The 27968-nt window shown below is 43.3% G+C and overlaps 1 protein-coding gene across 3 annotated transcripts in view; it reads right to left on the bottom strand.

The window, feature by feature from the left end:
• Nucleotides 1-27968, bottom strand: part of BAZ2A (bromodomain adjacent to zinc finger domain 2A) — a 145523-nt gene that overhangs the window by 61422 nt on the left and 56133 nt on the right. For all 3 annotated transcript variants that reach the window (XM_088473112.1, XM_088473114.1, XM_088473113.1), the window contains exons 2-5: nucleotides 21706-21843; nucleotides 17228-17737; nucleotides 4587-4778; nucleotides 1152-1361 (exon numbers count right to left, since the gene is read on the bottom strand). In XM_088473112.1, coding sequence (XP_088329238.1) covers nucleotides 1152-1361; nucleotides 4587-4778; nucleotides 17228-17737; nucleotides 21706-21841 — 1048 coding nt within the window. In that variant the 5' untranslated portion in view covers nucleotides 21842-21843. The remainder of the gene's footprint in view (nucleotides 1-1151; nucleotides 1362-4586; nucleotides 4779-17227; nucleotides 17738-21705; nucleotides 21844-27968) is intronic.

A 27968-nucleotide genomic window follows, 5' to 3' on the forward strand; every position in this document is an offset into this window, starting at 1 on the left:
AGGAGAGCAGCTCATGGCCGCAGGAGACCGCTGAGGGGGCGTGGTCAGAGGAGGAGAGCAGCTCATGGCTGCAGGAGATCGCTGAGGGGGCGTGGTCAGAGGAGGAGAACAGCTCAGGGAAGCAAGACCTCAGAGGAATGGCGCCCTGTGCTTAGGGGAGGGGCGCTTCAATGGGGAAAGATGACCTCCCCATGCTGATTATTAACCACCTAGATGCTGGATTCCTGCTCCATATGTACCCTGGTGGTCTAGTGGATCACTATGGACAAAGCCTGTGTTCACTCTCAGCACCTCCAGGTAAGACCGCCAATCCGCGGGTTACCACAAGCGGTGACCCACCTTACCTGTCCCCTTGTGTCTGGGATGTAGTCTAGGTTTGTCCATGGGTCCAGCTAGCAAGGTTCCCGGGATGCCTGCCAAAATCCCCAGCTGCAGCTGGCGCTGTGGCGCCCGGTGGGGTGACGGAGCGGTAGCGCAGACGTATTGCGTACAGTCTGCTGCTGCCCGCTCAGCAAATAAAGTACTAAAAAATAAATAAAATAAGAAAAATAAAGCGATTTGAGCAGCCCAAGCAGCCCACTGCATAATGACCCTCCGGCCGGGCACCGACGAGACTAAGGTGCCTCTGGCTCGGGGGCGGGGTATGGACCAATCCATCCAAGGAGCTGAAAGCTTTTACTGCGTGGTGCCCGGTCCTCAATCACCACCTACCCCCAAGGTCTCCCTGTGGAGACCTATGGACCCTGAAGAAGAAAAACCTATGTTCCGTGAAATGGTACGAGTGTGTCTACAGTTTTCTAGATAGAAAAAAGCAATTATTATAAGTGTAGTTTTAATATTTCACAATTCCAACTAGTTGACTTTTTAACAAACAAAGGAAATTCTAGTAAAGGGAAAATCCGAGGAGTCATCTTTTCAATTATTACGCTTAGATGGGCATTTACAGGCATATGACATAATGGTTATACTCCAAAATTCAAGGGTCTACTTATCTGTCAAAGAGCAAGGTACTGCATTTCACCTCTAGTAATGGCTTTTCTAAGCTTCTGACATGCAGCACTACTGGAACGTAATACAGCACCAGTCGGTAAGGGACTTAAGACTACCACTTGGACAGGCCAGTAGCAAACTAATAAATTGCACATAAGCACCTTGTATTACAGAGTCTCCTAATTCAGGAGAAACAGAAGCAGGATTGAATGAGTGAGAATCCTTGATTTCTTCAATCACAAGTGGATAGGCGGCAGTGCTTGAATAAGAATGACATTCCAAACTTGACGATTCAACCAAAGGGCTCCTGTCCTTCTCTTGGGAGTCTACTTCCGTTTCCTCAAGATCATACAATGTATTGCTGGCTGATTCTATGAATGATATAGAGTAAGTAGAGGCAGAAAAATAAAGTGGTTAACACAGGCAACGAAAGTAAGACAATGCACATTTCCATAAATCATATCAACTAGCAAATCAAAAAGGAGAGAGAGAGAGAGAGAGAGAGAGAGAGAGAGAGAGAGAGAGAGAGAGAGAGAGAGAGAGAGAGAGAGAGAGAGAGAGAGAGAGAGAGAGAGAGAGAGAGAGAGAGAGAGACTGACTCAGACAGGAGAGAGAGGGAGATGCAATACAAGCTTATAAAGTCAAAGGTCGTATTAAAAAAAAAAAAAAAAGGAGGGTGACATTTAAGGGAATAGAGATCACCGTTTGTGCTTAGAAAATATGTGGTTGTTTGAGTGTTGTCCATAATGTGTACATAACGTTAACATGGTTATTATGTCGACATTCACCCTAATGGCGGCCTAAACCCAACTGAAGCCTAACACTTACATCATGCAGTATGTCGACATTCACAACATCAATATTCTGTCAGTGTTGACACAGTGAATGTCAACAGGTTGATTGACAACAATCAGACCATGTGGACTTTATATTGTCAACATAATGACTACATACCACTTGCAAGGTATAAGAATGGAGCATGATGATATGGATTTGTCACACACAATATAGCTACATGGATAAGGTGCCAGACTGCATACAGTAGTACATAAGAGAACTGAAGTGCAGCTTTTTTTCACCAATTTGTGCATTGTTTCTAAAACAAGTAATGTTGCACAAATGTGAAGGGCCTCCAAGTATGTATGGACAAAGAGAAGACCTGGAGAGCACCGTAAGCAGTTACTGTTCATCTTGAGATAGACTTGAAAAGTTTCCATATTCAGACATATCCCAAGTGCCCGAGTGAAAGTCTAATTTGGCCGCAGGCATATTGCCAAATCGGACACTGATCCCACAGGGCAAATGTGTGTGTTTGGACATGTTACAATGTTTTCTGCCAGGTCTGTTCCACATCTTTAGCGTTAACAATTACAGTAACTGGGCACAGATTAGTTACATGATCTAATAAGTTAAAATAATGAAATGTCTTTTGTTTAAGAACTAAAAAGCCCATTTTGCTATTACCAAATGTAATTATAGACACTTAAATTCTACTTTCACAATAATTCCCAAATATAATAAACACAGCCGGCAGCTGTTACAGCCCACCCATACTACAAACAACCTGGCTACATTTATCTATTGTGGAAACATTAAAAAGTGACAACATAATGGTCTGTGAAGGCTTTGTGTGCTACTAATAAGGCCAGCCCTTCAGTCACACATTGCTCAACCCTCTTATTAACTGAATGATGTTGCCATTTTGCCTACACTATATCTGATTGACAACCAAAGTCTTTTTCATGGTTGATTAACAGTTATGGATATTACTGGAAATTAGAATGTATTTATACTAGTATTACTCACCCTTTCATTAAAAACTTAAAAAAAAACCCATAAAAATGCCCCATTTGCGTGCAAATCCATTCTGCACACGTGCTCTGTATGGGAGTTGCATGCACCATCACACACATTAATCTAGATTATAGCTGCAACAATCATCAACTCCAAACCTTCACCTGGTATTATGCAAGCATCAAATTTACATCTTGTAGCCCACATATTACAGGATCCGTGTAGCACACAATAAAAACAACCGACAGATGATTAATGGTCATGCATTCAATTATAGCACATATGAACACGATTCTGTATAATAAAGGAGTTCCAAACTGCTACTGACTGTACCTGTGGCAGCTGCATGCCAATATACCACTAACAATATATTTCAAAGAGCTGAAAGTTTGGGGAAATACCATTTGGCATCTGTATACCGGCTATGAATGCTCAACTGTATCCTCCTTATACTTATGCACATGGAAAGCTTTTCTTTAGGAGTTTTAACCATTCTTTTCTATGTACATATACTATTAAAAAACAAGACACATCAACACTTAATCATTGCAATGCGACAGAATCGGCTAGACCGGGTAAAATATCGCTATGTGTGTGGGCAGCTTTAATGCAGTCATTAAGTCTTAATTGCTGCATTAAAACTGCCCACACACACAGCGATATTTTACCCGTACTGGCCGATTCCGACGCATTGGAACGACAGATCGTGTAAAGTATGGCCAAATCGTGAGGAAATTGTGAGTCCCCACTCATGATCACGATGTGATGCGCGTCCCCGTAGGTCGCACATCGCATCTTCAGATCTGCCGTGCTGTAGGGCAGATCTGACAATCTGAAGTCAGGATGCACTGGAGGAGTTAGGAGGCACGATAGATCGTGTGTCACATTGGCAGCATTTTCAGACCAAACGTGTGCAGGACTGCCAGGGAGCTCCCGGGGAGAGTTCAGGGGGAAATCGTACACATCGTGTGATAGAGATCACATCGCTATGTGTGTGGGCACCTTCCGTCTTCACATTTGATAACAATTCCCAAATATAAAAGTCTATATGTTATCACTTCTATTTGTATAGTGAAGTCACATAAGTTATATTCCATGATTCATAGCAGAAATGTCAGTGAAGATAGAACACACCATGTATATTAGAATGACATCATACAAGAACCTTACTCAGTATAAAAGTATAACTTCAGAAATAATTTATCCACTACTATAAAAACCGGATAGAAGCAGCAAGCTAGCACTTCTATGCAGAGACCATAGATAAACTCCTAACCTATGGGTTACAAGTCTTGAATAATTATGAACAAGTACTAACTGTTTTATAGGGCACTTTCTACAGCAGAACACCACATTCAAACCAAACAGGCATATGTCTATTGGAAGGCTCAGGATTTAGGGTGACCCTGTATTTTATATTTAACGAAGAAACGGAACCCAGAAGCATCATTTTTATACCCAATACCACCAGCAAAAATGAAGCATAATGCAAAGCCTAAAAGAATCATTGTGTGATTGCATAAACTCGCTCTCTCTAAAGGGGATTCTGGATCACTCCCATGGCAATGTCCCAATCAGCTACAAACAGTAAAAATAAGATGATGGTTTTTTCACAGACCACATTGGAGAAAAAGAAAATCCAATACACCTTTAAATCAGCAATATAGGTCTGCTTCAGTGATACGGTACAGGGGGGCCAGATTGCATTGCACACATTCCCATCACTGTGATGTTATTAGTACCATACCCCAATAACACAAATGTCTTTGAAAAGAGTTTTGCAATGAATAATGTAAAATTACCTTGGCTGAGGTCAGTTCCAAATGGCTCCAGACTTGTATCCAAGTTCAAAACATGGGAATCTGCAAGCTGGTATGGAAGATGAGGTGGGTCATCCAAACTACTAAATTGGGGAGCAGGAATCGGGCTGGACACTGTCTGACTAAGAGGTTCTAATGCCAGCTCTGGTCCATTGTGCTTATAAATTCTTTCACCTGTCCGGTAACAATAAAAATAAAATTATTCAAGGTTACCGATCACCTAATTATGTGAAAGATACAGGGGAAAAAAAAAAAAAAAAGGTTACATGAATGACGGATGATTATTTATATTATCATTGAACTATACGAAGTTCAGCACCCAGGTGTAGAGGGAAACTGCTTCCCTCCACAAGGCTACAAAGCTAGGAAAGAAAACAAAACAGGACTATATATATATATATATACTTTGAGAATGCTAGAACATTACATTTTACTTTTTTCTCGATTTTGTGTCTTAGGACCTGATTCAGCATAGTTCGCTAATGCGATCGCAACTTCGTAATCGCACGGAGGTCTGCTGTGAAAATATGCTAATGAATGCAATCGCAAAGCCATCGCACAGTCAGCATAGAGATGACCACTACCGCTATCTCACATTCTTAATACTTTGCAGTCCTGCCTATACATCGGGAACATCGGCCCCTCACGCAGACCCAAACGCTCAAAGCCTGTCACTCACTCTGCGATGGCTTTTATTCTGCTTGAGTGATCGCAAAAAGCTTGCAATGCTAACTCACATACTGCATACGCATGCGTAGTACGCACCATCGATCGATCTGCGTACGTGGTTGCAGTTGCGATCCACGCTGAATCAAGCCCTTAGTTCGCTTATAGTGTACTAGGGGCCTGATTCAGAGCCGCTCGTAAGCGGCCGCTCGTTCGCTCCGAGCGATGTTCGCACAACTGCGCAGGCGTATGGGTTGTAATACGCATGCGCGAACCAGTCATTGCGGTCGGAAATCGTGTGCTCGCAAAATAGCGAATGCCCGCTATTTTGAGTGACAGAATGAGGCGTTTGTGGGTGGTAACAGGGCAAGGTGCTTGAAAACGGGGAGTGGAGATCCGCACGCAGGCGTGCCAAACGGTCAAAACGGGCGTTTTAAGGGTGTGCATAATTAACAAAGCAGCATCATCGACCACGTCACTTGGTTGTCTTTTAGCCTGAACTGTTCGCATGATTGCGGTAGGAAAATGCTACCACAAGCACTGCGAGCAGTTCATACGCCTTTCGATGTACTCGATTAATCTAATAAATAGCGGAGATTACGTAGGATGCGAGCGGCCAGGGGACGTTTTTTAAAAAATAGCGAGCGCATGTTTCATTCGCTCGTTCAGACATAGAGGCGTCAACAGACCGCAAAGAGCGAGCGCTCTATTTAAATATCCGGCCCCTTTTTCAGAACGAGCGAGCGCAAATAGCGTCCGGCTCTGAATCAGGCCCTAGGTTCTTAAGATTAGCGTTTTGGCAAAGCTTAGTAGCAAAGTTGATTTGAGGACATGTCATACTTGCCAACTCTCCCTGATCGTCATGGAGACTCCATGAAATAGCAGCAATCCCCTGTTTGCACCTTACCCCCAGTTATATTGCATTGGTTAGAAGCACAATGCTTCTATGGCTACTTGCATTTTCATATAAGGTTTCTCGTTGCCATGTATATGGAACCGCATAAAACACAATTCATGAGCAAGCCCTGAAAAGTAGTGGTGTGTTTTCATCAACAAATAGATATTACTAACTGCTTTGGGGCCAGTGTTCGCAAATACACGCTATAGCGCGTATTTTACCTGGGATTGAGTAGTGGGGACTCACTTTTAAAAAGTAGGCGGGTCCCCGGGGACGCGCTGTGACAGCTGGCTGCAGCACAGCGCGTCCCCCTGCAGCAGACAATGAGAGTCAGATAGACTCATTGGCTGCTGTTGTGGAAAGCTATGCTGGGATCAAGTGTCGGCACAGCATCCGTGCCCGGTGCTGGAACAGTGTGTTTGTTCCTAGCGCCGTAAGCCACCACGGCAGGTACCTGGTGAAGGGACCGCCTGATCCCTTTCACCAGTGGCGGCCGTAAAGTGTCGGTGGGAGAAGCTTGGCTCTGGGCGCGAGCTGAGCGGAGCTCGCTGCCCGGAAGCCAAGTAACGGCGGCGGTTGTTTGGCACTGGCCGCGAGCTTTTGGCTCGCGGCCCATCAGCCAATAGGAGGCAGATGCGACGAGCCAATTGCGGCTCACCGCGTCATAGCCCCGCCCACTCACGGAGTCTTGAATAGACACCGCTGAGCAGGAACGATCAGTCCATCGGTGGAGGGGAGGAGTGAAGACCTCCCAAAGACCAGTGAAGAGAAGAGCGGCGCAGCAACAATTCCGGTGGCCGCGCAAGAGGCCAGAAGACGGCGTGATCAAGAAGGGAAAGGCGGCGCCACTGGCCAGGAAGGGCCAGCGACAGAAGACTGAAGCTGAGGACCGAAGAGGACTGCTGGGGTGGTAAGCAAAAGAGCTAACGAAGCTCCCCCCCGCAGCCTCTTCCACCGTACCGGTAGGCAGCCTTGGGACACCGATATTTTACTCCTCCCTACACCACCAGGGTTGTTAGCCACTAGGCCCGTGGGATAAATTCAGGCAATAGGCCTGTGGGTATAAAGGCGGGCACAAGGCCCGGGCAAGATAGGGGGCATTAGGGCCAATTGAAGGTATCTGCCCCCCCCCCCCCAAATAGGTGTGTGACCTGGGGATTAAGCCCAGGTCACTAAAGGGCAAATAGGTGGGTCCCCAGCAGTGGACCCACCTATTTGCCGTTTAGTGACCTGGGCCTAATGCCCAGGTCACTCACACCTATTTGGGGGGCAGATACCTTCACTGCACTGCATAGGGGGTCTAAGAGGCATATGGGGGACTCCTGGGGGCACTGCATAGGTGGGACTACTACTGAGGGCAATGCATAGGGGGACAAAAGGGCATTAATGTGCGGCATAATGTGTAAAGGGCATTAATGTGTGGCATCATTTGTAAGGGTTATTACTGCATGGCATAATGTGTAAAGATCGGGCAATAATGTGCGGCATAATGTGTAAAGGCCGGACATTGCTGTGTGGCATAATGTGTAAAGGGCATTAATGTGCGGCATAATGTGTAAAAGCTGGGCATTAATATGCGGCATAATGTGTAAAGACCGGGCTTTTATCCTTTGATAAATATGCCTATTATCTAAAGCGTTATTCATAGGCTAACCATACTATCACTTTAAAACGGGACACATTAATTAATTACAAAGGTTCTGTGACTGGCTGACTTCATGCCTGGATTTCACCTGGTTTTAATGAGCCACAGAACCTGTGTAATCCATGAGTGTCCCAGTTTAAAGGGATGATATGGTAAGCCTACTTATTCACTATGGGTTTTGTGAACAGACAAGTCATATTACCTGAAAGATCATGGAGGGATTAAAACATGCATGCTTGTGGGGCTATCGGATGCTGTTGGGGGTATCAGATCTGCATTTTAGGGAGATGTGGGGATATGTGGTGGCATGTGGGGAGGTCTGAGGCATATGGGGAGCTCTAAAGCATAAATTATGATGGGACCTAGAAATGGTCAGGTAGGACCCCATTTCTTAAAGTGGTGGGTCCCTGGGACCCACAAATACCGCGATCACTGGGGGCTATTTTACATTTGGATGAAAGTCAATTTTATGACTTGCCTCTCAGGTGTAGCAGTACACGTCCACTTTAACGCACAGGTGTTACTTTCTCAATAATCCCGAAATGCTTTTTCAAAAGTAGACAAGTATGGGATAGGTGCATTTGAGCACATAGGGTCGAATTCAATTATGTTTAAAGTCAGGATTAGCAGCGATACTCTTCCCGGGGCTATTCAGTTATAGGCCGTAAACTGCACTTAACGCGGGTTACGGTTCACATCCTCATGAAGCTCAAACAGAAATCAGCATTAAAGTAGGGCATTCTGCCCTTATCGTGGCTGCCGCAAACTCGTTAACCCATAGCTCCAGGTACTTATCCCGAAATGTATGGATTAAAGCACATTAGCTGCAGATTAACTACGCAAGGAAAAGAGCTTGTAATTGAATAGTTTTGGGCATAAAGTCTGAGACTACAACCCTCTTCCTCATGCGGTTTGATAACAAGGCTAACTGAACCCGGCCCATAAACTTACATTTGTCAATAATCATTCTAACTGCCAATTAGGCGATGAAGAGTGTGGGGGAATTTATCAAATACTGGAGAGAGATAAAGTACCTACCAAGCAGCTTGTATCATATACAGAATGTATAATGGTTAGCATTACTGCCTCGAAAGCACTGAGGTTGTGGGTTTGATTCCCACTACGGCTCAAACTGTGTGGAGCTTGTATATTCTTTATGCCTGTGTGGGTTTCCTCCCACACATAAAAATATACAGGTAGATTAATTGACTACCAACAAAAAATTAACCCTAATGTGTATATGTGTGAGCATGTGGTAGGGAATATAGATTGTAAGCTCCACTAGGGCAGGGACTGATCTGAATGGCCAAAATATTCTCTGTTGAATATATTATTAACTGGTAATAAATACATTTACAGGCTGTGCAAGAAAAAGGACAGTTAAGATGCATATCCACTATCAGATAGTCGAATAACAGTACGATGACTACATTGTAATCATACAGTCGTTCCTCTTCCCCTGCGGTGCCTATACTGAACAATATGTCAGTGTAGGCACCTTCCCTCATCCCTGAACATGTTCAGGCAATGATTGCGGTCGAAACCGACCAGCGGGAGTGCGCATCGCTGGTCATTTTCAACATTTTCATGCCCTATTAATGAACGATTTTTCCTGTGTCATTTCACATTATGCATAATTTAATTTATGGACATCTATGGTTTGATTTTTTTTTGCATGTGTGGATTGCATGGGATGTTGCTGACATTTGGTGAAAATTTCATTAAAACAGCCCCATTACAAATATATTTACTGAGAAAAGTGTATGTGTGAGAAATAGATTATATTAGATAGATAGATCTATCTATCTATATCTCAGAAAAAGCCCAGCTCTCACCAGTCCTTTTAGTTTGCAAATGCTCTGGTGCCCTCCAAAGGGGTATTGCTCCCCACAAACAGTACACGACTGCAAAGGCGGTACTCAGAGACTCCAATATAAGGTTGTCTTGAGAAAGGGGACACATTCCCCGAACCGTCGACTTTTGTATGACATAATAAAGTTACCCCATAGAGGGTCTTTCTTCACCTTATATTGGAGTCTCTGAGTGCCGCCTTTGCAGTTGCGGACTATAATATTATATATATATATATATATATATATATATATATATATATACACACACACACACACATACACTAGTTATGAGACCGGCAGCCTTGAGATAAGTGTCGAAATACAGACGCCTATCTTAATCCCGACGCCGGAGCGCCAAAGAATGCCAGCCCGAACGAGGTAAGATAGGGATGCCCTTAGCGTTAGCCGTTGGGTGGGGGTGGGTAGGGTTAGGTTTTGGAGGGGAGTATACTTACCCAACCCCCGTCAGGATACCAACCATCGGGATGCCGCTGTCGGTATTTTGACAGAAGGTGTTACATACCTATTCAGTGTGTGTACACACACACACACATTGTGTATACACATAAAATTATATTATAATATATATATTACACATATACATACATATATACACACACACATACATATACACAAACACACACACAGTCAGGTGCATAAATATTGGGACATTGACAGAATTTCCATATTTTGTCCTCTATTCACCACCACAATGGCTTTGAAATGAAACAAACAAGATGTGCTTTAACTGCAGACTTTCAGATTTAATTTGAGGGTAATTGCATCCAAATCAGGTGAACGGTGTAGGAATTACAACGGTTTCTATATGTGCCTCCCACTTTTTAAGGGGCCAAAAGTAATGGGACTATCAACTCAAAAGCTATTTCCTGGACAGGTGTGGGCTATTCCCTCGTTATTTCATTATCAATTAAGCAGGTAAACGGTCTGGAGTTGATTCTAGGTGTGATATTTGCATTTGGAATCAGTTGCTGTCGACTCTCAATATGAGATCCAAAGAGCTGTCACTATCAGTGAAGCAAGCCATCATTAGGCTGAAAAATCAAAACAAACCCATCAGAGAGATAGCAAAAACATTAGGTGTGGCCAAATCAACTGTTTGGAACATTCTTAAAAAGAAAGAACACACCGGAGAAGCTCAGCAACACCAAAAGACCCGGAAGACCACGAAAAACAACTGTGGTGGATGACAGAAGAATTATTTCCCTGGTGAAGAAAAACCCCTTCACAACAGTTGGCCACATCAAGAACACTCTCCAGGAGGTAGGTGTATATGTGTCAAAGTCAACAATCAAGAGAAGACTTCACAAGAGTGAATATAGAGGGTTCACCACAAGATGTAAACCATTGGTGAGCCACAAAAACAGGAAGACCAGATTAGAGTTTGCCAAACAACATCTAAAAAAAGCCATTACAGTTCTGGAACAACATCCTAATGACAGATGAGACAAAGATCAACTTGTACCAGAGTGATGGGAAGAGAAGAGTATGGAGAAGGAAAGGAACTGCTCATGATCCAAAACATACCACCTCATCAGTGAAGAATGGTTGTGGTAGTGTCATGGTGTGGGCATGTATGGCTGCCAATGGAACTGGTTCCCTTGTATTTATTGATGATGTGACTGCTGACAATAGCAGCAGAATGAATTCTGAATTGTTTCGGGCAATATTATATGCTCATATTCAGTCAAATGCTTCAGAACTCATTGGACGGCGCTTCACAGTGCAGATGGACAATGACCCGAAGCATACTGCAAAAGCAACCAAAGAGTTTTTTAAGGCTAAAAAGTGGAATGTTATGCAATGGCCAAGTCAATCCCCTGACCTGAATCCGATTGAGCATGCCTTTCACTTAATGAAGACAAAACTGAAGGGAAAATGCCCAAAGAACAAACAGGAACTGAAGACATTTGCAGTAGAGGCATGGCAGAGCATCACCAGGGATGAAACCCAGCGTCTGGTGAGGTCTATGCGTTCCAGACTTCAGGCTGTAATTGCCTGCAAAGGATTTGCAACAAAGTATTAAAAAGTGAAAGTTAGATTTAGGATTGTTTAGTTTGTCCCATTACTTTTGGCCCCTTAAAAAGTGGAAGGCACATATAGAAACCATTGTAATTCCTACACCGTTCACCTGATTTGGATGTAATTACCCTCAAATTAAATCTGAAAGTCTGCAGCTAAAGCACATCTTGTTTGTTTCATTTCAAAGCCATTGTGGTGGTGAATAGAGGCCAAAATATGAAAATTCTGTCAATGTCCCAATATTTATGCACCTGACTGTAATATATATATATATATATATATATATTCAGAAACAAAGACTGCAGCACTCACAGGACCTTTAAATGAAAACTCCAGACAATACTGTATCAACGTATCAGTCTAATCGACTTTTATCAAGTTCTTGATAAGAGTCGAAATGGATTGAAGCGTTGAACACTGATACAGTATTGTCTGGAGTCTTCATTTAAAGGTCCTGTGAGTGCCGCAGTTTTTCTTTCTGTAAAATATATGTGTGTAAGAGGCAAAACGTCATCTTTCATGGACAAACATCATTTTGCCTCTTTCTGAGACCCGATTTTTGTAGGGAAAAATCCTAACTTGGCGTGCAAATTCGAACCTATCCAAGCCTGCACATCCCTAATATGTATGTATGTATACAAACAAATCCAGTGATCCGGCACTCACAAATACTTAAGTATTACTTGACCCCATTGCCTGCTTAATCTTAGCGCACCTGACAAGGTACGCAGTATGTAGAACTGCACTAGGTAGCGGCACTGGGAGGATTCAAATGAACTACAGTAGATGTCTCAGTGGTCAACTTTTCAATGTATTCACGTTTTTGTCAGGATGAAAATGTGAATACATTAAAACGTTGACCACTGAGACATCTACTGTATTTCATTTGAATCCTCTGAATGCCACTACCCAGTGCAGCTCTGCATGCATTATAATTATATATATGCACACATACACATTTTTGTGGCAATAAGTGACCGGAAAAATACTCCGATATGGACTATTTTAGAAATAAATATTTGACTTTGATGTTATCCGTCTTTGTTTACAATAACCTTATACATACATACATAATATAAATAATGTTTTGTGGATGTGAACTAAATGTATGAACGCTGTACCCAATTGTTTTAATCAAGTATGTAATTGATTGAATAGTCAGTGCAGATAGATATATAAGGGAGTGATGCTAGAGGTTAGCCACACCCCCTGACAGTTATCCTTTGATGAAACGCATTGGGCGTGGCCTGTGACGTTATCCGTCGTCTCCAGAGCTGGCGGCTGCTGTATATTACCCGGAGCTGAAGGAACGTCCATGGCTAAATCTGCTGCTTTAAACTTAAATGTATGTGAACTGTGAATTAAGTAATGGTTTACCTTAGTATTCAAGAGTGCGCTCTCCTTTTATGTGTGTGTATATATATCTCTCAATCATACAAACATTACACACGCGTAAATAGCAGAGCTATTGTCCGGCAATCTGATTGAGTGTTTAATCAGTCACTGCTGGCTATACAAATAACCCTGACTAGATGAATTTAAATCCTCATTGCTGGGGATATTTTTCATGTTCTTCTTGAGTCCATATACAAATGGAACAGCATGTCGTGTAATAAAGGAATACCAAAAGACAATTTATTTAATTATCAAAATTTTGTCTGAATATTCTCCATAGCTTCTTATTGAAGGGAACTATAAACAGTCATATTTTCTTATTATGGAAACGTATCTGCCCTATGTTGCGACACATTGTAATTTTGACATTATATATATATATATATATAAAAAACTTTTATTCTGAATTGAGCACTGGGAAACAAGGTGTAGTAAACAATAGGGGCTTTAGTGTACAAATCATATAGAGACATACTATGGATTTGCAATAAGGGCTTTAGTGTACAAATCATATAGAGACATACTATGGATTTGCAATAAAAACAGATGTACAAATGAAATACATTTTCTGAAGGTTATTAGTGTTCACGCCAGGAATTTTTCAGGGAGAGCGCTAATCACAGAGGAGGGCACATTTTCATTTTGAAGGGTAAAAATTTGGACACTGTACTACAGCTGTGTGGCATATTATGAATTGTAATCACTAACACGTAGCATAGTATCATACAGTATGTAATATTTAAATCTCCCCCCCCCCATTCCATCAGACCACCCAACAGACCCCTTTAATGCCCCTCATGCTTCACAACATGACATCAGATCACCCTGCATGCTCCTTCAATGTACCTCAAATCCCTCATACCCCACATGTTCCTTCAATGCCCATAAGACCAACTCTCATGCTTCTTCAGTGCTCCTCAGACTCCTACAAGCAACAAATACCTAACTTTTTCCTTCAATGCCCATCAGACCATCTCACATGCCATCAGACCAACCCACATGCCCCATCAAAGAGTGAAGCAAGGGGAAGATGCCCAAGAGGCACTCCAGCACAGAGAGTGGGAAAAAACACTTGCTGGTGCCCGGAGAGGGAATGTGAAGCAGCCAGCAGACACAGGGAAATGGCTATGATGGCAGCGGGGTCTGGTGCACTATCCGGTTATGCATAGGGATCTCTGACGCAGTCAGAGAGCTACATGCCCCAAGCTATGACCCACCATTGCTCAGCGGGAACATGGGCCGCGGGGGAACTCCCTATCAGGCAGGCACTCCCAGGGAAAAAAGAAGCTGCTGAGAAAACCTCTGGGCAACCAAACACACTTGTTTCAGGCGAGAGCACAGCAGCAGATGAAAGCATACTGTATGTTGTCAAGTGCACCCAGGTCTACCAGCCTTCCCAGCCAAGCCAGCCTCCCGTGGGCAGATTTGAAATTAGCAAATCTTGGTGCTGCGAAAAAGGGCACGATGCACTTAATTTACAAAATAGGCAAAGCGCGGTGCCCTGCTAAAACAGCTTTGTGGGAACACTAGTTAATAATATTATTCAATTAACTAATTTTATAATTCATGTATATATCCACGTTAGAAGATAGTTTTCTATGCTATTTTCACAACAGATATTTAAACTTATGACATAATATTATAACAATATATAGATATTTGTACATTAAGAACAATTATATGGCATTCTATGTATTCACTTTAGAAAAAGACAATTAGGTAATTTCACTGCACCTGGCATTGACGGCCATGGTATTATCGCCTTTTAGTGTTCTAGAAAACAAATGTTATTTTTGTACATATGTAGTTGGATTCGTACTATAGGCCTGATTCAGAGATTTACGCTAATGCACTTGCAACTGCAATCTCTTATAGTTTGCAATTGCGAAAATATGTTTATGTCTTCTAAAGCTTACCTGAGCATAGGGACGCCCACTGCTGTGTTCTCATATACGTTTGACAACGTACAATATTGTAAATCGGGAACATTGACGCAGATCAGGCAGCCATGCAGCTTCTGAGTGAAGTCTAACTTGTCTCATAGAGCCGTATTCAATATGAGCAGAGATACTTTTTCGCGGCCCGGACTTTCTGCCTACTTCGCCGGCGGAAAAGTATCGCGCGCGTGCACGCTTTACCCAATATTCAATATGAAGGTAAGCGAAAACGGAACCCGGCGAAACTGAAACAGGCGGAAAGTACTGTCAGATTTGGGGAAATCAGTCTGACACCCCCAAAAGATGCTCTGACATGGGGGTTCACTATAGTACCCCCCGATTTGGCTTTCTGAAGGTATTTGGAGTTTTTAAACGGGCTCAATAGCTGCTACATAGCGTTTTTATATATGTGGTGCAGAATAGTATTCAGGAGTATTTCTTTCAGAAAATAACTTATCCCAGCAAATTTGGGGTACTTGAAAATGGGGGTCAGCATATTTAAAAGTTGCTAAAGTGTAGTTGTAAAAATCGTGAAAAATCCACCTGCCGCAAACACCTGCAATCAAACAAACACTTGGGGCATATTTGGGGACCCCCCCAGAGTCAAGTACGCTAGTTTTTAACTTTGTACCCCAACTTTTTTTTTTTTTTGCCCTATTTTTCAATGTCATTTTTTCGGGATCCTTAAGTGTTTTTTTTTTTTTGACACAGTTTACCTTTGGGGGACTGTCTGAAGGCTGCAGAGGGGTTCCCTCAACGTTGCACCCCAAAACCCCAATTCTGCACTTTTTTCCGCCTGCTATTCATAGGCGATACTTTTTCGCCTGGTACATTGCATTTACTTTCTGCCTAGGCGGAAAGTCCTTCAAATTGAATACGGGGTAAAACCAAAATAGGCGAAAATGAGGTCACCCGTGTTGGCCCCTCCAAATTGAATACGGGCCAAAGAGTGCAGCTCTCCTGACACGCAGAGAGCTCTCATGCTGCAAAGGAGATCGCAATGGCTGATATATGCACACCCATGAAACAGAGTTTAAACGGTCACGACACACCTGCGTTTGTCTAGCCACCCCCTGTTACCTCGCCCAAACGTTGACTACCTGTCATTCATTATGACAGTAAATTCTCTGTGTGTGCACATTACAGGTTTCACGCATGCGCAATGGGTAAAAATCGCTCAATCTACATAAATATCCTACATCTCTGAATCAGCTTCCATAATCGCACCCACACAACTTCCACCAACTCTAAACAATTTTCTTAATTACTTGGAAAATTGATTGCAGAAAAACGACAACATCATAGGACAAGTACTTACGTAGTGTTCGACACCCCAGGCAGGAAAGAGGAACTATATGAGTTGTGACAGGTGCAGGGTGCTATAATGAAGACTACTTACAACATTTTTATGTTAGAACTGATTAATGAACCTCATTGTGCTTGAAGCCCTACTCCCAGACTGAACTGGTGTTTACAGGGAGTAGTCGTCCCCATACTTTCTCAGTGTTGTCCCTCTACACATCAACTACTGATCACAAATAGTAGCTTCCCGGTGATCATATGGCAACAGAGCAGCTCAGAAGCCGATTTGGTGATAAGATAGAGGTTAAAGAGTTGCTCCTATTTCCTCTCTGTAAACAATTCCTTTTGTTTTCAGTCACCAAATTAAAAATGAGACAGATAACCTTGCCAAACGATGTGTAACGTGTTGGCCTGGGAGGCTAGGCAGCAGCAGGCATACCTGGCTGAAGACATCACATGAGTAGGTGTGGGTGCATCTTCAGCCAGGCATGAATTGTTACTGCAGGATTCAGTGAGGGGAAACCAGGATCCAGGAGGAGCTTTAGACCCAGGGGAGGTCCAATGTCCTCAATATAGATTACGGTATTTAAAATAAATGATGACTTTACTTAAGTCATTTGCTGGCAGTGATTTGTTACTGGGTATGAGTCACCTGGAATTTATTTTTATGGTGTGTAAACATACATATTTTGTTCCAATTCTGCTGACAAAAAGCTGCAAAGTCATTTTGTTTCTCATTCACCTGCTTGCTGTCCTTAATGGCCACATATACATTAATCTGTCTGTATGCTGAGGGCCGCCCAGATAGAAACCCTAAAACTGTGTGTTAGAAGAACAGCAATCACAATACATGTCTATAGCACAGTGTAAGGAAGGGTTATACACACCTATTTCAACACCAGAGGGTTCCAAAGTATCTGTCAGTACTCCATCATTTTCCAATAGTTTCCCTGCATCTGACTCCATTCCCTGATGAGATGAAGGAGAAAGAGCCTGCACAGCAGATATCAACACAGGGACAGGTCGGGATGCCTCAGAAAAGCAATGCGTTTCGTCTGCTGCAGCTGCCACTTTTACATTAGAATTACTAAAATTACATAAGTCTTGACCGCTAAAAGTGAGAGACGCTGGACGGCTGGAATCAGAGTTCTCCCAGGTGTCCTGTGAGCTCCCTTTACACAAGGGGCCGTTTGTCACAGATGATGTTGAACCATTCACCTGATGTGGACTAAGCCCATTACTGTCCTTCACAATAGGAGACTTGGGGTACTTCCAGAGGTAGTCAAAAGTATTGGATGCAGGATGATTGACAGCACTGGCATCTGACGTAAATGTTTTATGACTATTGGGTATAGAGGGGGAGATTAGGCCATTTACTGGCATTTCGCAATTCAGACCTAAAAGAAATAATTGTAAAAATGTACTTACTAAACAAACAGGTTTTAGGTCAATAATTTCATTGCATACATTATATGACTTATGCAGAAGGGTTGGTAAAAAATGCTATAATATATACATATACTCTAAAATGCCAATAGTATGTGGACACTAAACATCACACCCATATCCAATTGTTAACTGTTTTTCTCCAAAGACTATAGGCATTAGTATGGAGCTTCCATTTCTCTGATCGGCTTTCCACTGGATTTTGGATCTCTGTAGGCACAAGAGCATTAGTGGGGCTGTGCAGTGCTCCTCGATGAAACATTTAACTCTCTCTCAGCTCACATTCCAATTCATCCCGAAAGGGGTTCCACAGAGTTAAGGTCAGGGGCTATGTACAGGCTACTCAAACTATTCCACACCAAAGACAGCAAACCATTGTTTTTGATGAACATCTGTCTTAATCGTTGTAATGGTCTTTGCAGTTGGCAGTACATATTCCATCAGGAAGCTCTCGAAGAAGTAGCTAAATCCAGATTCATCTATCAGATTGCAGTCTGGTAAAGCGTAATTCGTCCCTCCAGAGAAAGCGTTTCTACAACTCCACAGTCCAATGGTGGTGTGCCTTACAGAACCGCAGCCAATCTTTGGCATTGAGCATAGTGACCTGAGGGTTGTATGCAGCTGCTTAGCCATAGGAACCCAATCCATGAAGGTCCGAAGAACAGTTCTTGTGCTGACATAGGGTACGATTCATTACGGATCGCAACAGCACGCGCAGATCGGCAGATGGTGTATACTGTGCAGGCGTACGCACCACAATGCGCATGTGTGAGTTAGCTTTGCGATCACCTATGCAGCTAAGAATCCATCGCAGAGTGAGTGACAGGCTGTGAGCGTTTGGGGGTGGAAGAGGTCGGAGAAACGCAAGCGCCGAGCACCAGCTGCTGCAGCCAGACAGGCACCAGCCCAGTGTATCGGCGCGTGAGCAACCCCGGTACCATAGAATGCAGTGACACGTGGAGGTGGGAGTGGCTGTGGGGTATCTCCTTGCAATGAAGTTCCTTCAGGGCCAGCGTCTGATGCCAGGAGGAGGGTATTGTGGAGTTTCCTGCTGCCGGTCCGGGGGAGGATATAGGAAGGGAAAACCCCTCGGCCCCGGAAGTGACACAGCGTCCCGCACCTGCCCTTCTTTTGAAGGTGCACACAGTTGCTGGAAACCTGCTCCAGGGCAGCTGGGAGAGACAAGTGGCTGGGGCTCCTACCACAAGCGGCATCTCCAGCAACAGAGGACAGCTCAGTGAGTGACAGAGGGCACATACTGTCTTTGCAGGAGCCTTCTTTCTGTGTGACTGCACTGTCAGGTGTGTATGTCCACTGACATAGTGGGTCACTAAGTGTATTTGTGGCAGTACTGTTTGGGTAAAGCCATCACTGTCGTGTGTCTGTGTTACTCCTTTCCACTCACTTATTTTTTTTTCAGGAATACTAGTCACAGCCCTGTACTCCCCCTCCCCCTCCCCCCCACGTAGCATCATATCATCAGAGCCCTGCACCCCTCACCCCATCATGTCATCACTGCCCCATGCCCCTCCACCCCATCATGCCATCACGGCCCCGTGCCCCTCCACCTTAATGTTATCACTACCCCCTGCCTCCTCAACGACATGTCATCACTGCCCCCATGGGACACTACTGTGCAGTGCCAGTGTTTGCTAGAGCACGTTTGAGCAGTACTGCTAGTTTGTGATGGGACCCTTCGGTGCAATGCTAGTGAAAGCCCCTGCCCCCTCCCTATCCCCAGCACTGCCTGTCCCTAGCCCCCTCCTTGCCCCCCAGCAACTGCTGTCTGCACTTACCCCATTACTACCCTCAGCACTGCCTGACCTTACTCCCCCTCTACCCAAACTGCTGCTTGTCCTTAACCCCCTCTACCCCAACTGCTACCTTCCCCCAGTACTGTTCCAACTGCTGCCTGTTCTCACCCCCCATTATATGTGATGGGACCCAGAACCAGTGGAGTAGGACCCCAATTTTATAAAGTGAGGGGTCCATGGGACCCACAAATTTTTTTCCTCAGCGTGATCACTGCTGCATGAGACGAGGTTAGCAATTTCTGACCTGTAATGATTGTGTGTGAGGTGCCGATGTTACCGATGTATACGCAGGTATTACAGATGTGAGATAGCGGTAGTGGGCGTCTCTATGCTACGGCATTGCGATAGAATTCATTTGTATATTTTCACTGCGGTTCTGCATGCGTAATTGCAGCTGCGATTGCAATAGCGATCCGTAGGGAATCGGGACCATAGTTTCCAGAGGCAGACAATTTTTACGCACTACACACATCAGCAATCTGGTTTGTGACACTAAGTCCTACCGCTGAGCTGATGTTAACTCTTGGATGATTCCCTTTCACAAATAACAGCACTTAGAGTTGATCTCTAACTCTAGCAGGGCAAAATGATCAGGAAATGATTTGTTGGAAAGGTGGAATACTACTACAGTGTCATACTGAAAGCCACTGCACTCCTCAGTACAATCCATCCCGCTAGTGTTTCACTATAAAGACTGCTTTATTTTAGGCATCTGTTAGGAATGGGTGTGGCTGAAATGGTCAAACACTACTTAGATATGTCCACATATCTTTGGCCACATAGGGTATATAAAATATAATGACGTGCATGTGTAATATACTGACACAATAGAAACCCACCAAGTGAGCTGAGCACAGAGTTAAAATAAAATTTGATCAATAAATTAATATTCCTAAAGCTGGGTACACACTTAACAGAGTTATCTGCAGGTGATGGTTGTTCATACACACTGAACAACCATCATCTGTCTTCTGGCCGGGGGGCATATCACGGCCCCCTCCCCGCGGCCTCTGCAGCAAGCGTACGGGCTGTTGGCAGACCGCCCGTACACACAGCACGATGCCCCAATATATGTGCAGATATATTGGGCATCGGCTGTGCAGCAGAGCCGACGCAGTATATCTGTGAACGACGTTGTTCACAGACATATCGCTGGTACACTGGCCAACGGGCAGCCGATATTTTGGCCGATCAATTGATCGGCCAATATATCTGCCAGTGTGTACCCAGCATTAGAAATGCAAAGCACCCACAGCTGTAACAAAGGCTGCATTCCTCTATAAACAAAAAGTAAACACTGTTAGATGCTAATAATAAAAAGTCAACTAGAAAAGGGGTAATTTTTAAAGGCAATTTAGTATAGTTTAAGCATGGTACTCCAATTTATGGGGGAATACCAAAGACTCAAGCATTTCAGATAATAGATCTCATAATTGTGTTTTATAGTCTCAATTACAGGTCTGTCAAGACTAAACTCTACAGGTCATTGTAGGACATTGCAAGTTATTTCTTCTCATAACATGTGAGCCAGCAAAATTAGCATCCTCCAGGGTTGCTAGATGAAAATGAAGTAGAATCAGAGCACAGGACTATAAAGCCATTGGAGTACCACCACTGAATAGTGACTGAAAACCAGGTTACAAGGACTCCTCCCCCCCCCCCAAACAAACTAATTAATAAACACATTAAAACATTCATATATATATTATTTCTCTGATTAACTACTTTTTTATTGCTACCCAAATACAAAAAAAACCCCAAAAAGTTACTATAGCATTTTTTAATACACAAAAGTGGATCAAAAGATCATGATGAATCTGCCATGACAGAAAGTAAACCTTGGAAGAGTAAAAAAAAAAAAAAGTAAATAAATAATAAAATCTTAATTCCAAAATAGGTAAAACCTTAAAAGCAAAAAAAAAAAAAAAAAAGACATTACTCATGCAAATAAGTAAAATAAATTAAAACATCTGACAAATGCCGGCGGCTGTTCGTGCCCAAACAATGCAATAATTGAATTGCTCCGTCAGGCACGGACAGCCGCCGCCACTAACAATTGAATCCCCCCTTGTACACAAATTACAAATTTTAGAGATGCTGCTCACCTTTTACTTGTTGAGGAAATCTTAGAAGAGAACTATTTGTGTAAATTGGTTCCATCAACTGAGGCAGCTGTTTCAGTCCTGAGGGGCTAGGTAATGGAGGTTGGCCAGGGCTGGCAAAATGATTGTTTGTCTCCATGTCTAAAACACAAAAAAGTCACACATTTCATTGTACACCACACATTAGGAGAAAGACAGAAAAGGAATGAAAAACAAATGGGATTTGTAAGAGCACGATGGCTAAGCTAATGTAAAAATTAGCTCAAGTACAAATACTGGACCCCCTTACCATACACACACACACATTAAATGTTGGCCATATGGAAAGTGCCAACTGCTTGGCATAATCGCCAAATGGATATGAACAACCCGTATTTACAAGACTCCATTAGTAAGACTCATCCCACACATACCAATGGCATGCACCTGTTGATGGCATTTTCTGCTGGGAACAAATTACATCTGCAAGGATTTCAATCATTACTGGACATCTTTGCAGCGCACAAAGTTAGTATGCAACATTTGGTTTGAATATAAAAAACTTCAGACAATGAGGCGTACAAATATCAGGGAGGCGTGCTGGGATAAAGAAACCTGACAAAAGTACAAAACTACGTAAGTAAACCCAAATAGGCCACCTTGAGTAACATGTGTGTGGTATAATAAATAGATAGTGAATAGGTCGACACCAGATGGTCGACAGGCAAAGGTCAACTTAGTCAAAAGGTTGACACCTTTTTTGTTGAAATGTAACCCTAACTTTCCCTTTAGTGCCTAACCCTAACCCTCCCCCTAAGTGCCATAAGCTGGGTACACACTAAATGTTGAAAAAACATGTGTAGATCATTGTGCCGACCATTTTACCCTCTCGACCATATCGACCTATTGACTGGATCGACCATCTGGCGTCAACCTAGTGACAGTCGAACTTCCAGCCGGATTCTGTGTAACATAGCCACATGAACATTCCGATGCGGAATTCAATTGTTTCAACCCCCCTTCGCGTCCGACGGAGCTATTCAATTGTTATTCCTGTCAGGCGCGATCAGCTGCCGGTGCCGGCATTTCAGCTCGCACCCCTCTTGGGGTGCAAGCTGAAATGCGCGAAAAGCGACCCATTTCGGCACCCAAACGGCACTTTTCGCGATCGCACACAGCACTTTGGTCGGGTGTAGCCGGTTTACGCGGCTAAACCCAACCTCTTTGGGCGCCAGCGACGCAAAGACCCGCGTCAATAGAATAGCGCCCCACGTTCTCCCGTCACTTTAGAAGCAAGATCGGGAGCGCTAAAACAATTGAATACCGCCCACAGGGTAGGGTGTGCACTGTCTACAAATAATAAACGTGTAACTTAAATTGGGAATCGCTTGTTCAGGAAAGACCTAAAAAGAACATAGTGATATACACAAATAAGTGTGAAATCACAACTACACAATTACTGACACACAACAAGCATAAAGTAGCCATGTTACAAACCACATCATACAGATATGTACAAGTATTAAAATTCAATTTAAGCAAATTCATTTTAAGCACATGAACACTCTTAGCTAATGTGCTTGGGTGATAAATTAGTCATTACAAACTGCCTATCTAGAGAAACTGTTATTTAACAGCTGCTTACACACAATGATACTTGCACTGCAGCTGTATGAATAGCTACAACTAAAACTACTGATGGGAAGGAGAAGGACTGTGGACTATCTACCATCAGAAATGTCACAGAAGCTAGATTACTTAAACCCATCATGGATACCAATGACTAAACAAGGGAAATGTATTTCCCTGGAGAAAAGGATGATGCTACTGTGTTTGAACCACTCTGTGGTGTATATGCACACACCTCTATCGGATCCTTGTTATTTTGGGAAAGCTAAGAACTGAATGTCGTATAAAATATCTATTAAGCTGCCCACACACACACAGCGATTTTTTACCCGATCTAGCCGATCCCGACACATTGGAACGTCAGATTGTGTAAAATATAGCCAAATCCTGAGTAAATTGTGAGTCCCCACTCACGATCACGATGCGCGTCCCCGCTGGTCGCACATCGCATCGTCAGATCTGCCGTGCAGTAGGGAAGATCTGACAATCTAGGAGGCGATGCACTGTGACAGTCTGTATGCAGGAGAGATCGTATGAAGATTGGACACCAAATCGTGTGCAGAGCTGCCGGGGAGAGTTTCAAGGGAAATCGTACACATCGGCTGATCGCGTGCACATCGCTGTGTGTGTGGGCACCTTAAGACGACAAATAATGTGGTGAATAAATTAGGTATAAACAAACTCTTTATAACTTGAAACACTGAAAACATAACCCAATGAAAGACAGCCAGACAGTGCACTTCTCATCTTACCATCCAGCAGAACATAATTTGGGGATTTTTTTGTTTCTGTTTCACCTATCATTTATTCTCATATCCTACATTTGTCTCCGTATCCTATTATGGCATGACCCTTATAACAAAAATATAGTTTAAACTAGAGATGAGCTGTTTGGTTTTGACTCAGATCTTCAAAGTTCAAAATTATGAAAAAGGTAAAAACGCCATCTGTCTCTGTCATCTGTGCCGAGATGTGCGTGATAGATGACGCTCTGCCTTGTTTTGACACATCACCTGCATCACAACCCCTTATCCATCCATATTGCCCCTCCGCTACCCTAAATTAACAAATGGCTTCCTTACCTATTTTCTTACTTTACTGTAAATATTCTTAAACTGTGGCAACACCATGGCCACTATAGAAGTCCTTATAAATCTTACCAGTTTTAGTACAGGGATGATCAGCCTGCCCCTCCCTAGGACTGCATGAGGCCCTCCAGGCAATCCCGTGGCCTACACAATGCTCCTGCCTTCTACCCTGTTGGTCTTTCTCTGTTATACATTTTTGAATCCGCAGACAATCTTTATCACAGGGCTCATTAAAAACAAGAGCAACAGGTTGATGGAAGCTTATAGGCAGAATTGAGTAATGACTTTACCAGCTTTACACTTCACTTTCAAAAAGGTCATGAAAGAGCTTCTTAAAATTTACTTGTTACATCTTTTAACGCTTATGTAAATGTACATTAAAATTCCATCTGATATGCTATTACGGGTTGGTTTCTTTACTTGATTAAATCAATTTATTAACATTTACGAAGGCTAAAGGCTCCCATACATCAGCAATGGATTAGGGCAATTCCCCGATCTCCAGATGCCGGGGTTGGGGCATTGGTGAAATCCAACATGTTGGATTTTTCCCGATTTGCAGAGACCGATCAAAATATGATCATGATCAACAAATCGAGGACTTTTACAACAGAGAATTTCACAGATTCTGCGGCGGATCGCTGAACATCGATGACCAATGATAGCCGTTTCTGACCCGTGGATCAGTGGGTCCGGTCGAATCAGGCAGTTGGCAGGCAGGTGTATGGTAATTTGCAACTCTTATGAAGGATAGAGAATGCGAGGCTTTGAAGAGTATCAGGTTCATTGTTCTAGCAGCTGATGATATATTGCCAAATGTAGGTTTCCGTCCACTTTCCATATATGTCATTCTGATTTTCACACTATAGAAATCCCTCAAATCTCAAACACATAACCTATCTTTCACAAAATCCTATAAATATGGCCTGTAGAATTCATGCTCTGTTCGTATCAAATTAACCCTCCATGACCTCTTCCTCTCCAACAGCATCAACTTTCTGGCATTGACAGTACTATATCACACACAATCAGACACTACCTCACCAACAGAGGTTTCACATTGTGATATTCTCTTCTCCCATACCCACAAGCCCAGAACCAGACAAAGGTGCGCTTGGAACCATTTCCCCATGCTGCACAATTACAGTTTCAGCAAATGTTCCATCAGTCATGTTCCATATTTTGAAGCATATGCAACTTGGATTTTCAACCTATCCTGCACACAGTAAACCCTCTGGACCATACCAACAATTTCTTGAACATCAGGCTGCTATCCTCTAACACAGTGGTTCCCAAACTGTGCGCCGTGGCACCCTGGGGTGCCTCGGGACACTTGCAGGGGTGCCTCAAGTTGATGGTCCAGCGCCAAATCAAATTATTTATGGTCAATGTAACGTAGATATGTGGACAAACAGAAGCGCAATCCTGTCCACCACCACATAACTGAACCTAAGGATGACAGGTAACACAATTTACTTCACTTTACTACATTTCTGAATTTCTCAATAACAAACTTTTGGCTTAGGGATGCCATGAAAACAATGCTGATACTCTAGGGTGCCGTGGTTCAATAAAGTTTGTGAACCACTGCGTCTAACATCAACATTGTAGGACTTCAATATCCCAACTGACTATCCACTTTCACAATGTGCCTCCAAACTATTCCATTCCTATCTTAATTTCACCCTGTAGACTTACTTTCCTACTTACCGGAATAACCTTCACTTTCATAGGACTACCCATAACTTCACTTTGTTTCTTTATTTAACACTCCTTTGACTCTTTTAGATCAGTGCCTTATTACCTGCAAGCTCTCCCTCACTACTTGAACCCCTCTGTTGTTGAGCACCATTAATGCTATTCCTGCCCTCAGAAATCTCAGTCCTATTCATTTTTAAAAACTTTCCACCTCTCCCCCTGATCTGGTGGAACCACAACTGTAGCAATAACGCTCAATCAAGTAACGACTGCTGCTCTTTACTCTCAGCATGAATCATGATTACCAAACGAAATGCTCGGTGAATTGCAAACCAGCATACTTCCAAACTCTCATCTGGACTGAGTCTAACTATAAACGCTTCTCACAAATTATATTCTCTTCTCAGACGTCCCAAATAGCACCGCTAACTACCATTAATGTCAATGCCCAAGATCTTGCTCTCTTCTTCAAGGACAAGAACATACAAAGAAATATGTGGCGTTTGTGCGGGTTTGTGCCATGTGCTTAGGTTTCCTGGCACAATCCAAAAACATACAGATATGTTAAATGGCTGCTGACAAAATGGCACTGTGCAGTGTTCTCCCCAGGCTGTGTTTTGCAGGTGCACCACCCGACAAGAATCAGCCAACACCCGGCACTTTGGGAACCTGCAAGTGGGGACAGTATCTGGGAGCTGTATAAAAAGGCACAGATCCTACAGACTTTGCAGCTTTTTCATAATCAGACGACTGGGCCTCTAATAAGAAGAGGAGATTAATATATAAAATGTTATTTCAAGTTTAAATTATATGGTCAGCGTTTAAAACATTTTATTATTGCGAAGGCCCCCACCTGGCTACTTCTTGATGTCACCCGGCTGGAAAACTTTTCTGGGGAGAACACTGCTGTGTGTGGTAGAGAATTAGACTATAAGATCAATTGGGTAGGGACATATGTGAATGATGTAAAGCATTAAATCTGTGGTGCTCTATACATAAACCATAATAACAACAACAATAAAGGGTACACCTCTTCCCTAAGAAGCAACCTGCTCTTTTCTTTTTTGTAGCCTCTGGCACCCTCTCTTCAATTAAACCACAAATGATTAGGAGTTGAATCTCCTCACACTACTACTTGTCCAAGTGACCGTAAACACTCACAAATCAGTTGATTGTTTTTTTTCCTGAGCTCATCCCATCCTTACCAGACATCATAAACTCTCCTCCCCCACAACTACAGCTTTTAATCATTAAACATGCACAATGTCACAATGTTTTGTGGCCCAAACTCACTCTTAGGGGGGAATTCCATTGTTTTCTCGCGCCCGCAGTTCCTGTGTAACATGATTGGCGATATTCAATAGCTGTGATGCGGCCGGCCATCACTTATTGCGGATGTTGCACCCAAAATGCATGGGATCAGCTACGTAAAACAGCTAATCCCATCTAAAAGCAGGATGCGATAAGGTTAAGGCGCCCAAAAGCCCTACTTTGGTAAGATTTGTGCTCACACCTCAGGAGGCTGAGAGCAACATGCCGCGATGGGCGCCCAGCGGCAGAAACAACTGAACAGTTCCTGTCGAGCTACGGGCACTCAAAACCAATTGAATTCCTCCTCACGGGTCAATTCAATTATCCGCATGTGGGGCAAGTTGCCGTGGTACAGGAGTGGAAAAGCGTCCAACAACGTCACAGCTCGTCCCCCTCGCAACCTGATCTTGCGCCAGACTTATGATATTTGTGTGCGCAGTCATACGGGGCTGCGAACAAAAACCTGCGAGTCTTAAGGTACCGGAAGTGCAGCATACAGCCGCACTTATTTGCAGCTAACGAATCAACCTCTTACATTACTGTCCCATCACTAAGCTTCTT

This window comes from Taudactylus pleione, unplaced genomic scaffold (assembly GCF_031769625.1).
Source record: "Taudactylus pleione unplaced genomic scaffold, aTauple2 ptg000130l, whole genome shotgun sequence".
In the NCBI taxonomy this organism is placed as follows: Eukaryota; Metazoa; Chordata; class Amphibia; order Anura; family Myobatrachidae; genus Taudactylus; species Taudactylus pleione.